Source organism: Pecten maximus, chromosome 6 (genome assembly GCF_902652985.1).
Source record: "Pecten maximus chromosome 6, xPecMax1.1, whole genome shotgun sequence".
NCBI lineage: Eukaryota > Metazoa > Mollusca > Bivalvia > Pectinida > Pectinidae > Pecten > Pecten maximus.
Genome location: NC_047020.1, coordinates 29464588 through 29481004, shown reverse-complemented (window position 1 = coordinate 29481004; position 16417 = coordinate 29464588). Strand labels below are relative to the sequence as shown.

Sequence of the window (16417 nt, the reverse complement as noted above, 5' to 3'; positions counted from 1 at the left end):
ATTGTGCTAAAAGAAAACAGACTATACTGCAATGTGACGTCGCACGGACTTGTACATGTCCGCGGTATATTTTAATAGGCCTTCTCTCCGTTAAAACTGTTTGTCTTTTTTTAATTATTATATTATGCACGTTGTTATAACACGAACATATTATATAGGGTCCGATTGTTACTTAATTTTGACCGACGGACTTTCTTTTGTATGATTTAAAAGTGCGTAATCACTTACGGTGTTCAGAGACGTGTAACGTTAGGCCCTATATCTGATTTAAACGTTTCTGTTGTGTTCCAAGTTTTGTAATTCTATGCGTCTCTATATGTCGCTTTAGACTTTTTTATTAGTTTATTTAAAGGACGGTGCATGGCTTAGATTTAAAACTGATAAGGCTTTCAAAGATAGGTATTGGTTTTTTTATAGAAACTGTACATGTATGCCTACGTGTTGACCAAATATATAGTGTTTGTATTTATAACGTGACTATGTCAATTTTATTTTGATGTAAATCATTAATGTCAGTTTGATTGTTTCCCTGTTAAAAACGCTCCTAATTAGCTAGAATGACTATGGCTATATCTATTCCCGGTTTATATACTGTAGACACATCATTTGCAATAATGATCTTTGACTGATTATATTTAGTGTATATACATACATGTTGCATACATATATAATTACAGTGCTAAACACTGTTGATTACAAAGTATCTGTTTTGATAAAATCTACCGTGAATTGTGGTTTTTACGGAAAACCCATGTTTTATTTTTTTATGATGACTGTTTTTTTTTTTTTTTTTTTTTTGCATTTTATCAGAAAAAGGAAATAAAAAGACATGTGCACATATCGAAATAGACCCTAACTTGCATTGGTTTACAGGTTTATACATTGTACGTACATCGCGCACGGGGTATGTGAATTATTGATATGGGCGTTCGCTTCCGCATGCCAGGTTTGCAGGGATAACAGCTAGCTAGGCGACATACGTAAAAGACCCGGTTAAATAAGATAATACCAATGTTGTGCCATCTCCTTAACAACAGAGCTTAGCTAATCCAGGTAGTGAAATTGCTGTATTAAACTCTTCCAAAACAAACTAAACGAACGTTAAATATAAAATGGTGTATAGATCTCCAAATTCAGTATACAAAATCATATATATTGAGTATAGTCCGTATAAGGTTTATAAATATCTTATCAAATAGATAGAAAAATACATGTTCGCTACCCAAGGTGTAATCTATCGGTCTGGCGTTATAGACAAAGTGGGAAAACGTCGGAATAATTCGGACTAGCGTCGACTACTATATGTATCTCCGTGTACGATTTCAGAACGGACTATATTTAATCTAATTTCCATAGTCGCGATCTGTCATTTAAGATGCTGATGAATACAGGCGTTTAAAATGGGGACTCAAGAGGAAGAAAGGAAAGAACAGGGATAATTTAACCAGATGTTCCAGAATACTAAGCGTCATCATTTTGTTTCGTCGATGCCACTATCTGCATTAAGAAATGCCTACAGCTGTTCTTTAAACGATAACCGTGATAGTGACAGTATGGGATCCGGAGCGTCAGGCCTATAGCTATCACAGGCCGGGACTTGAGAATTAGTTATATTCTACATGACATGTATTTGGTCCTTCCCTAGTGTGTATAGCACATTTTGAGACGTTTTTTTGTTTTTTTTTGGGGGGGGGGGGGGGGGGGGGGGTGTGCTACTGATTAAATTTCGATAAAAATGACACCCCCGGTATTCATTATAAACCGGTGGTGTCATTTTTACCGAATTTTAATCTAGCCGCCCAAAACGTCTGAAAACGTGCTAGGGAAGGTCCAAATATACATGTAGATTGTAACTAATTCTCAAGTCCCTAAAACAAAACGTTTCACTTCACGAACGCTCGTGGATTGGAACGTAATCAGAAGCTTTGGCTAGCGAAGATGTCTATGAACGTCCAACACGTTAAACTTCTTATGGCAAAGGAAATATAATATTTCTCATCACCGATATCATGATGGTGAAAAGATCACTTTAAACATATTTTCATCAACCTGCAGTTCACCTCACGCTATATCAAACGTATTCACATATATCGATAAGTTCCAATTTAAGTTGAAATATTAAAATACACTACCGATAAGCTCTCCGATATAGTTTAGATATTTCTCCTTGAATATACATGTACCAGGGGTCCATGGAGGAAGTCTTTCTACCAAATTAAACAAAGGCTATATTCAATCAAGATGCGTTGTGTTCAGTAGATCTAATTTTGGTCTTTGTTGTGTTATTCACAAAGACTGCTTGTATTCATGTATTGTTACGCCATTTATTATAATACATGGAAGGTATAGCTTTGTACAGATATGGCGGTATAGGCTGTCCATATATAGGAAACACCTACCAAACAGAACAGTAACATAGTTTTATTGTTGGCCGAGATCGATAACCCGTTCTTCTTTCCCAAGCACAGGGACTTGGTATAGATTCCCAACCAACGGGGTTCCGTCCCTATGTTTCAAAATACTGGATATAGACAAATTTTAACTTTCTTTTATCAGAACGCTAAACTTGCTTATTCTTTAAATTGAATAAAATTCTATAATTTCGGATACGCGAGATTCCCTCAATAATTAAGGATTTCCATGGAACCAATTTCTTTTTGGACCCCCACCATCACCCACTTTTAACCTATGTATTCCAAGACATCCCCCTATCGATCCCTTCATCTCAAGACAGTTCTCTTCCCCTAAGACCAACTTGGATTATTGAGATGATGTTGTTAAATTCTTTTTTTCACGCATTTGATGAAAGTGACCTTCACAGTAGTTCAAGGTTGTTCATTGGAACAAACTTGGTTGCCCTTCATCCCAGCTTGCTACTGACCTTATAGCATGACCTTCAAATATTGTATCTTATTTGACCCCTGTTAACTTGAAATTATGTCAAGGTCATGATTCTGAACAAATTCGGCAGCTTTTCATCCTACAGATATAACATGGTACAGTTTTCTGGACCACTTTGTTATTGGGATGAGATGGTTTAAATATTTTATCACATATGACCCATTTGATCTTGTTCATCCATTGGAGAGAGCTCAGTTACCCTTCATCCCATCATACTAGAGACCCAATATCATGTGTCTGTGGTCCTCTTAGTTATTAAGAAAAGTTGTCAAGACAAGGTCAATGTAAGTCAGGGTCATTTATTTGAACAAACTTGCATTGGAAGCTCTTAATCTCAACAAGCTACAGACCCAGGTCTCTGAGCCCTTTGGTTATTGAGAAGATTTTGGGGAAATTTGATCCTTCTGACCTTTAATGTGGGCCAAAGTCATTTATTTGAACAAACTTGGTAGTCCTTCATCCTAGCATGCTACAGACCCAATATCAGGTCTATTAGCATTTGGCTATTCAGAAGTTATTTAAAGGGGAAATGTTGCCACTGGCCATATGGCTGGACAGCGAATGCTTGGGCCAGTGAGCTAAAAATCATACCAAACCATTGTAACTATACCAGGGAAGGAACATGTTTTATGTATTCACTGTGTGTAAGGAGATTTATCATGTAGTTTTAAAGAAGATCCATAAACACATGGTCAATAATATATTTGTGAGGTTCTTCAAGAGGAAAACGAAAGACAATGTACATTTTTATTGAAATATTTATTAACATGTGTAAAATATTCTAACAATCAGTTCAGGAAATGGTTACATCAGTAGACAATTACATACACAGTACACTGATACTGATCAAGAAAATAAAATCACACATCAATCCTACCTCACAGGAGATGAACATGTAGGCCTAGACACTTTTGATGAGAACATACAGGTATCTGTAGCCTTTTTGACTAAAATAAGTATATGGTTGGAAGCTAGTATCAAATACAGCTTATATTTATGAAACCATTCTTATAGTCATCAATAGCTTCTTTAATCAAAGCCTTTTTATTGTGACTGGTTTATATCATACAATATAGTCGAATATGTCTAGACATTCAAAACAATATTCTGAACAAAATCTTTGAAATTGAAATATGTGCCTGAAAATAATTGGCGGTAAATATGGTTATGAAATATTCAACATCATATTTACAATATTCTGATTGGAGAAAGCCACAAAGTGTATATTTTGAACATTCAGACATAAAAAAAAACAACTTAAGTATACTCTACCCAGATCGGTAGCCACATACAACTTATTTTTTCTAAAGGCCTAGAAAACATTCACACCTATGAAAACACATTTTAGTTAATTCAATAATGTAGATTCACACATCAATTTGATAACATTGATGAAATTATCTGTTATCAAAATAACTCCCACTTCTGGTTTGTATAAAAAATACCAATGATAAAGAAAATGTTGATGTGAAATCCATCATTTTCTTACGTACATTATTTTCAAATCACAACAGAACAGTTCTGACACTCAACACAGTCACTTGTCTCCTCTGTTTAACAAGAATTGTCTCATGATCATAAAATTGTGTGTAACAATGCCACTTATACATGGATATAAATTAGTGTTATTACAATATTCAAGTTATAAATGTTGTAAACTTGTCTTACTGCATTTAAAAAACATCCATAGTTCATTATGTTAAGGATAAACAGGAGATGCTCCTCAAATCTTGCCCCACATGGTCATTTCTACAGGTAGGTTGGGCAAGAAAGGACAACCTGAACAGTTACTAGGATTTGAGCAATAGAACCTCATACAAGACTCAACATGCAGCATAAAACTTGGTACGTTAAACATGGTTTAAAGCAAAGCACACTGTCACAGCCTTACATTTGTGTACGTCATGCAGACACAGTGGATAAACATGTAACGAAGCACATTTAGATAAAAAATAAATGTCCATTTAGAAAGTAGGGATCATTATAGGACTGCAATCAGTAATTTATCACTGAGACACCCAATACAGTGTCAACATCTTGTCAGAATCATCAGAAACATTTGATCTCCGGTACCTCTTTATTTTGAGTCCTCTAATTTAAATCTGATGAGATATCTTGATTATTTCTTCCATCCTCTGATTGGTCAACCATTGAATCTCCAGTATTTGTTACTGAATTGTCTGATTGTATGGTAGTAACCTCGGTACCTTGGTCATCCTTGCTGTCTTTGGTCTCGCTATCTTCGTTTGATTCTGTTTTGTCTGATTTGATATCGGACATATCTTCTTTGTTACCTTCTGTACTAGTCTCTTTGGTTTCACTCTCTTCTGTAAAGCCAGACTGCTCTTTGTTTTCCCCAACAGTAGCTTCATTTTCATCCACATAGATAATATCTTCTGGGTTAGGGGGTCGGGGCAGGAATTCTTCATCCGGCATAATATCCGCAAAGATCTCACGAGTCTGTAACATATAAATACCATTCATTACATGTACAAGTACATAACAAAAAGGCAGTTAGAGTTTGGAAAAACCAATATACGGAGGTGATTTTATGTTTATACCCAGGGAGAAAAACATACCCGAGTCACCACATCATTTAAGTCTATTTCTGGTCCAGGCCCAGGCAACAGAATGATATTGTCAGGAGTACTCTCCCCTCTTTTTAAATCTTCATAATAGGTCTGACTAAAGTACATGGACCACAGAACATTAGGCTTGTCATCATCTGAAATAAGAAGATTGAAATTTATTATTAATTAGCTGATTAATCATTATTTATTATGATATGTCAATATTCAGGTCATTTACTGGTAAATATATAACTGGTACAATAATTACCACAGACAGTAGATATACAGTGACATAAGCATGATTAAAGTCATAGGGCCTATGAAATTCACATGAAAAAAATTATGTCTAGTTTAAGGAAAACGACTCTCAAGTTGAATGAATGAACAGAAAAAAAACTCACATTGTTTTGTTTTCACTCTCATACTCCTTATTAAAAAGATATTGGTGACTTTTTTTCTATCATGTCCACCAAATTTCAACACACAAAAATCAGAAACTGTCATACAGTTGTATGTTTTTTCATTACACATGATAAGTTTCTAAGGAAAATCCTAGATCATATGCATTTATGCAATCAGGTAAACCTATAACTAACCTGTTGGATCAAATAACTTCTGTGTCACATTCTCCAAATCCTCTCGAGGATGGACTTCACCTGATCCTGACCTGGTCATGTGTACAGCATCTGTTAAAATCATAATACATTCAATATTCATTAACCAAAAGTAATTAATACTCTATAATCCTTAAGTCTGTGACTAGAATTGGTTTAATGGCTTGACAAAGACAATCAAAGATAAGGCCTTACCCCTCTCCCACTAACATAAATTTGACTTTCGGACCATGGCATAAACTCATTTGCCCTTTGGGTAGTTGATTTGAAACAAAATTTGTTCTAGTATTGCATCAAATTGAGAGACAGGCTATAGATGACAAGATTAGTTCTTCTAACATTGTCATGGTTACTAAATTTCATACATGTACATTTGTATGTATGCATGCATCCGTCAGACAAGGCCTAGTAAACAAGTAAATGTAGTTCTAGTAATACCTAAGGTAACAAACTTATAAAGTCCCTGTGGACAAGTCATTGAAGATGGGAGGCAGTTCTAGTAATACCTAAGGCAACAAACTTATAAAGTCCCTGTGGACAAATCATCGAAGATGTGGGCAGTTCTAGTACTGCTGTAGGTAACAAACTTACGAACGCCTTGTGGACAAGTCATTGAAGATGGGGGCAGCTCTAGTACTGCTGTAGGTCGATTCCCATCCTCAGAATCTGGTAGGTACATCAATGACAGCTGAAACAACAAAGGTAGGTAGATGTGTCTGTGCTTCTTTATCAATGATCACTAGAGTAGTAAAATACACAATAAAAAAAACCTTAATGTTGTAAAAAATCAGTAAGGTTGTCTAGAAACACTTCGCTTGATTTCAATTGATGTTCTCATTATATTAATTTCTTAGCTTATATGACACAGAAAAAATCAAGAAAATTCCAGCAATTTCGAAAATATGAAAGGTATAATATATTGACATGCTATATTTCTGTACTATACATGTAATTATGTGCAGAACATTGAAATGCAACATGAGCATGTTTCAGCATCAATTTCTAATACATACATAGAGTTGACACATGTACAGAGATTTGAAATGTTACAGGTTTTATAATTTGGAAAATCTAATTTGAAGTATGTTTTTTTTTGTAAATACATGCATGTATTCAGAGAATAAGAAATTGATAAATGAAAATTAGACAAATTATTTATTTCTAATTCTATTTAAATAAGCATGTGCTCTGAATTTGCTTTTTCTCTGGAGTAAAATTACCTTTCACCCAAAGGAAATTTAAACATAAAATGACAGTACATGTACATGTATAATTATAACTTTGAGTGTTGATGTTATCAGATGATGTGAAATGAATAATAATCATAGATCCGAGGGTAGAGCCAATACCATTTATTTCTACAGAATAGATCAGATTTATCCTAAAGAATATAGAAATTGATCAATATCAGTATGTGCATTTCTTTACCAGCTTTCAAATGAGATTTTGATTAATTTTGTTGATGGTTATTACCTGTTGATCGTCGGTAGGTAAAACAGACCTATCTGTGACAAAAATGCCTCGATTCACATGTCTGAAATGAATATATCAATGTTATGTAATACCTGTATCCACTCTTTTCTAGACAGTAGATTGTTTTTAAAGTTTCAAATTTACTGTTTATAGTAGTGATCACCAGAATGGTTCATCAATCATGGAATTTCTTTATACGATAAAAAAACAATTTCTTGACCGTTCAGCAATTTTAAAAAAATAAATCAGATTGCACGATAATGTGTTAAACATTTGTCATATTGGAAGATTTTGTTGAATATATTATATACTGTTCTTACCGTTTTGCCTCATACTGTATGTCTTCTGCATTGGCATACGACGGTTCCATGATGAAATACCTGTTTAATAACAAGAGGTTGTCTGAAGACATCTTTAATGGATAATTTACATCACTTATTCCATAATTAATTCAGTTAATTAAGTACATGTATTATTTTTCCCTGAATCAACTTCATCATCAAATCATCAAAGACTACAATGTAGTACTTCTCTTGCCTGGATCAACTTGACTAGGTCTATCACATTTACTCACAGTAAGGTATCTTAAATTGGTTATTTTGTTTTGATACATATAGGCAGACAATGATAAATTCATCACATAGATAAGTTATATACCTACCTGCAATTAATTCTTTGTCCATTTGTCAGCACAACGCCTGTACATCTGTAACATAGCATTCAAGAGTGCATTTCACATAATCAAATGCTGTATAAAAATTCATGCACAGTCTAGATTTAAATAAGTACATCATTTTATATGATCTGTTATTTCTGTTTACAGAAAATATATCAAATACATGTTAAGTATATTGTATAAAGTTTTAAATTAAGCTACAACTCACTCACTAACAATTTCAAGGTCAAATGATCCCAACATGCAGGTGATCTCTTCCACCATAGTCGACAATTTTCCAGTCCTATGTTAATGTTTTACAAGATAAAACACTAGTTTTCAGTCAGAACAAGATATACATTTAAGTTTATAAATTACTAATTGGTAATAAAATTGGTAATAACCCTGTAATTGGATGGAAATGTTAATCTGGTGAAAATGTGTTTGATACAATATTGCAGCAGTACAGAAAATGACAGTCAATCGAGTATCCAAATAATGTATAGTGACAATACTTTGACAGTCTGAGCTCCCCTTCCTATCATTGCAACCATATACCTAATTATTGAGCTCGCTGCTCCTTAATTTACTCAAGCTTCCCACCTTGTACTTATTTGAGCTCTTTTTTTTTTCTTTTTTTTTTTTTTAAACTTATAGACATTTATATTCTATAAAAAAAACATAGACATCATATACATAAACATACATCATCTAGCATATACACAGCGAAACACAAACATCATCTGACTATCTAGTTTCACTCTTGCTCTACAGACATACCATCATCACCATTATAATCATCATCACACAGATTACATCAATAAGTACATAGACAGCCATATACATACTCTTATATGTGTACTCCACTCAATACTTATTGGGCTCCCAACCCTCTGCTTACCAAACCCTTCACTGTATTCTTGAGCTCCCCACCCTATATTTATTGAGCTTCAACCCTTTGCTTACTGAGCCAATTACTGTGTTCTTGAGCTCTCTTACTTGAGCTTTGTATCACATGACAACTCCCCAATAATACTTGAGCTCTGTACCACATGAAAACTCCCCTATACTTACTGGAGCTCTGTACCACATGACAACTCCCCTATAATACTTGAGCTCTGTACAACATGACAACTCCCCTATAATACTTGAGCTCTGTACCACATGACAACTCCCCTATACTAACTGGAGCTCTGTACCACATGACAACTCCCCTATACTACTTGAGCTCTGTACCACATGACGACTCCCCTATACTACATGAGCTCTGTACCACATGACGACTCCCCTATACTACTTGAGCTCTGTACCACATGACAACTCCTCTATACTACTTGACATCTGTACCACATGACAACTCCCCTATACTACTTGAGCTCTGTACCACATGACAACTCCTCTATACTACATGAGCTCTGTACCACATGACAACTCCCTATACTTACTTGAGCTCTGTACCACATGACAACTCCTCTATACTACATGAGCTCTGTACCACATGACGACTCCCCTATACTTACTTGAGCTCTGTACCACATGACAACTCCCCTATACTTACTTGAGCTCTGTACCACATGACAACTCCCCTATACTTACTTGAGCTCTGTACCACATGACGACTCCCTCTATACCTACTTGAGCTCTGTACCACATGACAACTCCCTATACTTACTTGAGCTCTGTACCACATGACAACTCCTCTATACTACATGAGCTCTGTACCACATGACAACTCCCCTATACTTACTTGAGCTCTGTACCACATGACAACTCCCTATACTTACTTGAGCTCTGTACCACATGACGACTCCCCTATACTACATGAGCTCTGTACCACATGACGACTCCCCTATACTTACTTGAGCTCTGTACCACATGACAACTCCCCTATACTACATGAGCTCTGTACCACATGACAACTCCCCTATACTTACTTGAGCTCTGTACCACATGACGACTCCCCTATACTACATGAGCCCTGTACCACATGACGACTCCCCTATACTTACTTGAGCTCTGTACCACATGACAACTCCCCTATACTTACTTGAGCTATGTACCACATGACAACTCCTCTATACTACATGAGCCCTGTACCACATGACGACTCCCCTATACTTACTTGAGCTCTGTACCACATGACGACTCCCCTATACTACATGAGCTCTGTACCACATGACGACTCCCCTATACTTACTTGAGCTCTGTACCACATGACAACTCCTCTATACTTACTTAAGCTCTGTACCACATGACGACTCCCCTATACTACATGAGCTCTGTACCACATGACGACTCCCCTATACTACATGAGCTCTGTACCACATGACAACTCCCCTATACTTACTTGTTATCTGCTCCACGGATGATGGCACTAACAGCAGTACGTAAGCAATAAATACCGCCAAACACAGCACACATCCTGTAAAGTGCATAACACACATATACTGTACATATCATTCACTTTAATTACACTTATAATATTTAACAGCTATTGTGTCCCTGAATTATTGTGAGCAATTTTACTAATCTAATAATGAAAGTACCTGTTCAGGTCCAGTATGTCATAAGTCAATCAACAAAACTTAAACATTAGTGACACCAACAATGGTGATGACAACAAAGATGACAATGATAAAGTGAAATATGTGTATTAAATTACAAAACAAGACTGCTAATAAACCATCACTCATAAGCAGACAAAAAAAAATAAGAATTCAGTATCAATAAAAATGAAAATCTTAACAGGAAATGCTCAAGAAATCATCAACTCTCCAACAACTTACCGACAAAAGCTCTGTGGGAGCTCTCCACTGCCATAAAGGGGCCATAGGAAAGCTGTATTACCATAACGACCAAGTGAGTGGAGGAATTTCTTTGTTCTTGCTAGCCCCTGGTTAGTGATTACAAAATATTAACTACGGTAAACCTTTGTCAGTTCAAACAAACTTAAATTGATATTGTTAAATGTGTTCAAATTATACAAAATTATGTTTCAGAGTTTAAACGATTATGGAGTCAGCATCAGCAAAAATCTCATAATCAATTGTTTCTTCCCTTGGCATTTCATTTAGCATCAGGCATATAGTTTAACAGGTCAAAATACTGAATGTAAATGTACAATAACTTTGAATGACAGAGTAAACAGGATGAACAGCATATCATGGCTTCTGACTTTTCGACAATTTGGTTTGTTTGGTTTGTTTTGTTTAACGTCCTATTAACAGCCAGGGTCATTTAAGGACGTGCCAGGTTTTGGAGGTGGAGGAAAGCCGGAGTACCCGGAGAAAAACCACCGGCCTACGGTCAGTACCTAGCAACTGCCCCACGTAGGTTTCGAACTCGCAACCCAGTGGTGGAGGGCTAGTGTTAAAGTGTTGGGACACCTTAACCACTCGGCCACCGCGGCCCCCCTTTTCGACAAGAACATAATTTATATATGATTTAAAGTGGAACACTTTGTTAATCATTTTAAAAAACTAACTGAAAACTTATTTAGTGTCAAATTTAATTAATAGTGGTTACAATGCTGACGGTTAGCTCTATATGTCTACAGTATAGATGGACCTAATAGCAGCTAATTATCATCAAATGCTAAAAAATCCTGTTTTCACAAAGTATAAATTTCTTTAACAGTGACAAACTAATAGTTGATTCTGAACTGTGTGTGAGTTAAATGTAATCCAGGACCCATGCTCTAATCTTATTATACCTCTGTTGTTGTCATGGTATCTGTTACCATGGCAATGGAATGTTGAACAAAATGGCATATATTTTTGGTCAATTTCTGTGATTTCAAGAAGTCTTTGAAAGGTTTATCTGCAAAATCTGAAACATTAATGAAACAAAAATATTATTTTCTTAATATGAATGTGAATAATGTTTAGTTAATTCCACACATACATGTAGTAAACTACCTTTAATCTATTTCCTCTCCAACAAAGAGCCTCAACTTCAGATTCACCACAAATGTCAATGTATAACATGATAGAAAGCAGAGAACTCATAATTGTGTATCATGACATTTTCCTGAGGCAATCAATCAAGACACAAGTATGAAACAATTGGTATGTCAATGATTGTTATGTTAGACAGTCAATTGTGATAATGACTGACTACCTTGATACTGGTCCTTGTGATTGGTGTAATCAGCACAGAAGGTAAGGAGTTTCATCAGCATGCGCTTCTCCAGCATGGATACATCCTTACTGCTGAACACATCAGCCCGGGAACAGGGAACCTTCACAACAATACATAGCAGCAGCTTCAGTGATTAATTTAACTTACTTATTCTTTGTTTTTATTTCTAAAGAGTATTTCTTCAGTGAAAATGACATTTTATGGTATACCCTCAACATACATAGTCAGCAATAATCTTATTTCAGCACTTTTCATTCTGAAAGTATTTTGCGAAACTATGATTGCACAAATCAAAGTTAGTGTTATTTTTTTTTTTTGTCAGGTATTGTGAGTTCCAATTCATCACTGTTCTAATATTTCAATTTGATGTACATTTAAAATAATTAGATAGCCATCTTTCACAAGAAAACTGCTGGTAGCCATGTTCTTAATTATTACTGTATGATACTGGTCCATTCAACTCGGAGTTGACAGCAACATTTTCAATTTCCTGTGTTGCTACACATACATATACCTTAATCTAGTACTTTAAATTTACAGGTTGTCTGTTATTTTCAATTCAATAATATTTTCCATGGCACACACATGTATTTATCTTTAAAAGAAAACTTTTTAAATAATTTCAATCCACTTAAGACAATTAGTGTATACAAAATGCAGGAATTAATGAATCTTCTGTGTTTACCTTCTCCAGTTTGTCGTTGAGTAAGGTGAGCACCCTTGATACTGTCCTAAACTCACAGTACTTGGCTATATCTGACGATATCAGCAATTCAACCATGTTCCCTGCACAATACAGCAACTGGAATACACAATTTAGAAAACTTTTCATCAAATAAAATTACAGGTTATTTTTCGTATCATGACTTCAGAGCTTGTTGTTGTTGAAAAAGTAAAATTTCAGTTTCAATACATACAGGAAACTGTTGCAACCTTGGCTTGTGTTGTGTTAGAAGGTGGAATAAAGAATAGCAGTTTTTCCAAGATGCAGGTTATTCATGAAATTTCTCACGATTTACAGAATGTTATTTTAAAATTTGAACAAATATGTCATGTTTTACCCAATACAATTTTATCTTCAACTGCATATTAATTCTGAAAAAAAACATACAACTCAAATGTTCCCTATACCTCATGCTTTAAAAGATGTTTGAAAGTTTGAAACACATTTGATCCCTTGGCATATAATGCATCAGATACAACCATATGTCAGTACAAAAATAGATCCATTACAAAATCTATCACATAATAAAAATGCACTAAGACAATGACATTTACACAGAGGGTTACAGAATAGTGAATTTATATATGAACCATATTACTAACCCGTGGTGCTAGGTCTAGATTAAATTTACGCCATTCCTTCTTTAGTTTAGAGGCTGTCCATGGCTTTGGTTTTTTACTTTCCATCTCTTTAGCATTATCTACAGTGTTTTGTTTACTTGGAAGTTTGTCAATGTTCTCATCTGACTTTTGTTCTGACATGATTTCTGTGTTTGGTTTTGACTCCTCTGCAGCTTCCCCTGATGCCATTGTCGAAGCCTTGTTTGGGTCATTTTCATCTTTATTTACTTCAACTAGAACTTCACTACATTGGACTTTGTTTTCCTCTTTACTTGTTTGTGTGGCGTCCGTTTGATCAAATTCTGTTTCTTCATCACTAAAATGATTCAAATAGACTGTAAGACACTAATTTAAAAGGGGAAGAATTGTGCAAGTACTTTATTTAGTACATTATAGAAGGCAAAATGGATGAAAATAGTTAACATCTGTGTTAGTGTACATTAGATAATCATCAGAGTATGATAATGACCAAAATGAAACAAAACCTGCTCAGAATTGTAAAATACAATACAGTACTCAAATCAAGTTCTTTCCTGATTTGAATAACCTAAATGGATAAGAGTTAAAAAAATTCCTATCTCATACTGGAGACCTTGACAGTTATTTGGGGTTTCAACTGTCACAATTGAGATTGACATATGCGCAGGACATATGTTCCTTAAATCTGAATGGCTGTTCATCAACAAAACGTGTACATTGTCATCTTACCCAACATGGTATTCTGATGTTATGTTGAAGTAGCTTTTGCCCTTCACACACAAATCTAATCGGGTCAGTGTCTCCCCAGGTTGTAGAAGGTTATCCTCATCTATGGTGGGGTGTTCCAGGTCATGTTCACCTAAAATCTGTTCCAGTAAATTGTTTTAATTCTTGTTAATGTTTATTGACAACTATAGGTAATTTTATAAATAAAAAAATAAATCAAACCAATTATACAACATAATTATAAACTACATGTACCTATTTATTTCAGATCAAATTTTGACTTTCAGGTCAAAGCAAGCTTCTATCAAATCATATCAAAATTTATTTCATTTTACCGTAATAACTGCGGTAATTTCCACAACGGAGATCACAATCTGTTTTCCTTGAATTGTTAAATCAATTTTACACAATCTTACCTCTTTTGTCCATTTAGCAATATTTTCTAAATTGAATGAAGCCCATTGTCCACTGTAGTACTCATTCCTGTTGACATAGAAAAACATATTTTAGCAAAAAGCATTTCCCATATATGTAGCTTTTTGCATTGATCTTTCATAATTGTTTGTAAAACTAATCTTTTGCATCTTTATAGGACCAAATGATCCTTAAAAGTTTGGCCTACAAAACTTTAATGATACCATCACCAACAAAAAATCCTCACAAGAGTTTTCCAAGAAGTATCATGGCAGATCACTGTGACAATTCCAAGTAGTGTAATATTGGAGTGTGCAAATCAAATGTTTTCAGGATGATGGGAGGCTAATATGTATTGTTAAACTGCATTAGAAATGTTTAATTATACCAAATTTTATTGCAACGTTACACAACATCCACTATTTGTAGCATTTTCGAGGTTCATTGTTTTGCAAAACTACTGTCAATGTCAATGGAAGGGAATCGCAGTTCTAACGATGACCATCTGTCAGAAATTGTATGTCTGTTATACAGGAGCTATGTTATCGCAGCCAGTACTTACTGTGTACTTACTGTGCTTAAATTCTAATTTACCTGGTAAGGAATTATGTAAAACATGTTTAATCTACATACCTGTCAATGTGCAATACTTTTTGGCCAACTCTGGACAGAGCTGCAGCCAGAATACTCTCGGGCATCCCTAAAGGAAAAAGCATTCTTTGCTTCACATATTGTCTTGTTTTGTAAACTAATATGTAGGCTACAATTTGTTCAAATAAAATCTAAATTACATTAAAATAATTATGAAAACTAAACAATTGGATCAAGTAAAACCTGAGATAAATTATATTATTACATGATTTAAATTTATTATAAGTAATGTAAATGTAACTATATTTTGTAAATTTAATCAATGTAGCGACTCAACTGAAAGCTATATAAAAGACCATATAATACCTAGAAGGATATATAGCCTGCTTCATATTTTGGAAGAAATTAACTTAAAAGTACATGTATGCATTTCAGGATTTTATTTTTATTGCTTTTTATGTGGATGAACAACTTCTTATAAAGTATAATAAACATCTATTTCAACCAATATATAGGCCTAAAACTGCAATGTCATCGGTAAACTGTTAATCAAGATGACTGATGTAAATAAGAGGATGAGTCATGATCATGCTGAAAACAGAACATTACAGTGGGCAGAGCTCTGTGGAATTAACACGTAACAGCAAAATATGGGACATACATTCGGACATACTCCTTTCCTTGAACGATACATAACGACAGCATTATAAATAAATTGACACTTGAAGTGTATTTAACCAATGTCATGACTCGAATGTGGCACACTATCTTGATTAAGTCGCATACCTGTACCCAAGACAATAACGTCAAAGTCTCCTGGTAGATCGTCTGCCATGTTGATTTGTTTATCTAATTGCAGCCGTTGTTTCGTATCTTTATATCTATTTTCATACGTTAAATAGTAAAAGTGATATTACAAAATAACATGAAAAATATAATATATTTATCGATATCGAAGGATGATTTGATAAATACTGCAAATACTAAGAATATTGTTGATAAGTTTTATA

General features: G+C 34.7%; 1 protein-coding gene across 1 annotated transcript; it reads right to left on the bottom strand.

Moving 5' to 3' along the window:
- Nucleotides 1–3641: 3641 nt before the first annotated feature.
- Nucleotides 3642–16268, bottom strand: LOC117329490 (rab proteins geranylgeranyltransferase component A 2-like). Its single transcript, XM_033887452.1, has 17 exons — nt 16194–16268; nt 15450–15516; nt 14819–14885; nt 14406–14542; nt 13680–14013; nt 13039–13155; nt 12333–12453; nt 11926–12041; nt 11000–11106; nt 10561–10635; nt 8220–8264; nt 7879–7938; nt 7559–7619; nt 6677–6773; nt 6068–6157; nt 5481–5626; nt 3642–5361 (listed from the first exon to the last, which is right to left on the bottom strand). The coding sequence occupies exons 1-17, from the start codon at nt 16240–16242 to the stop codon at nt 4993–4995; spliced, it is 2058 nt and encodes a 685-aa protein (XP_033743343.1). The 5' UTR covers nt 16243–16268; the 3' UTR covers nt 3642–4992.
- Between the last annotated feature and the right edge of the window lie 149 nt (nt 16269–16417).

Excerpts from the sequence above, each read along its gene's own strand:
- LOC117329490 (XM_033887452.1), bottom strand. The coding sequence starts at position 16,242 with ATGGCAGACGATCTACCAGGAGACTTTGACGTTATTGTCTTGGGTACA. Across the intron at positions 13,156-13,679 it reads ATCTAGACCTAGCACCACGG|TTGCTGTATTGTGCAGGGAA; the intron begins GTTAGTAATATG and ends TGTGTATTCCAG. Across the intron at positions 5,627-6,067 it reads GAAGTTATTTGATCCAACAG|ATGATGACAAGCCTAATGTT; the intron begins GTTAGTTATAGG and ends TTCTTATTTCAG.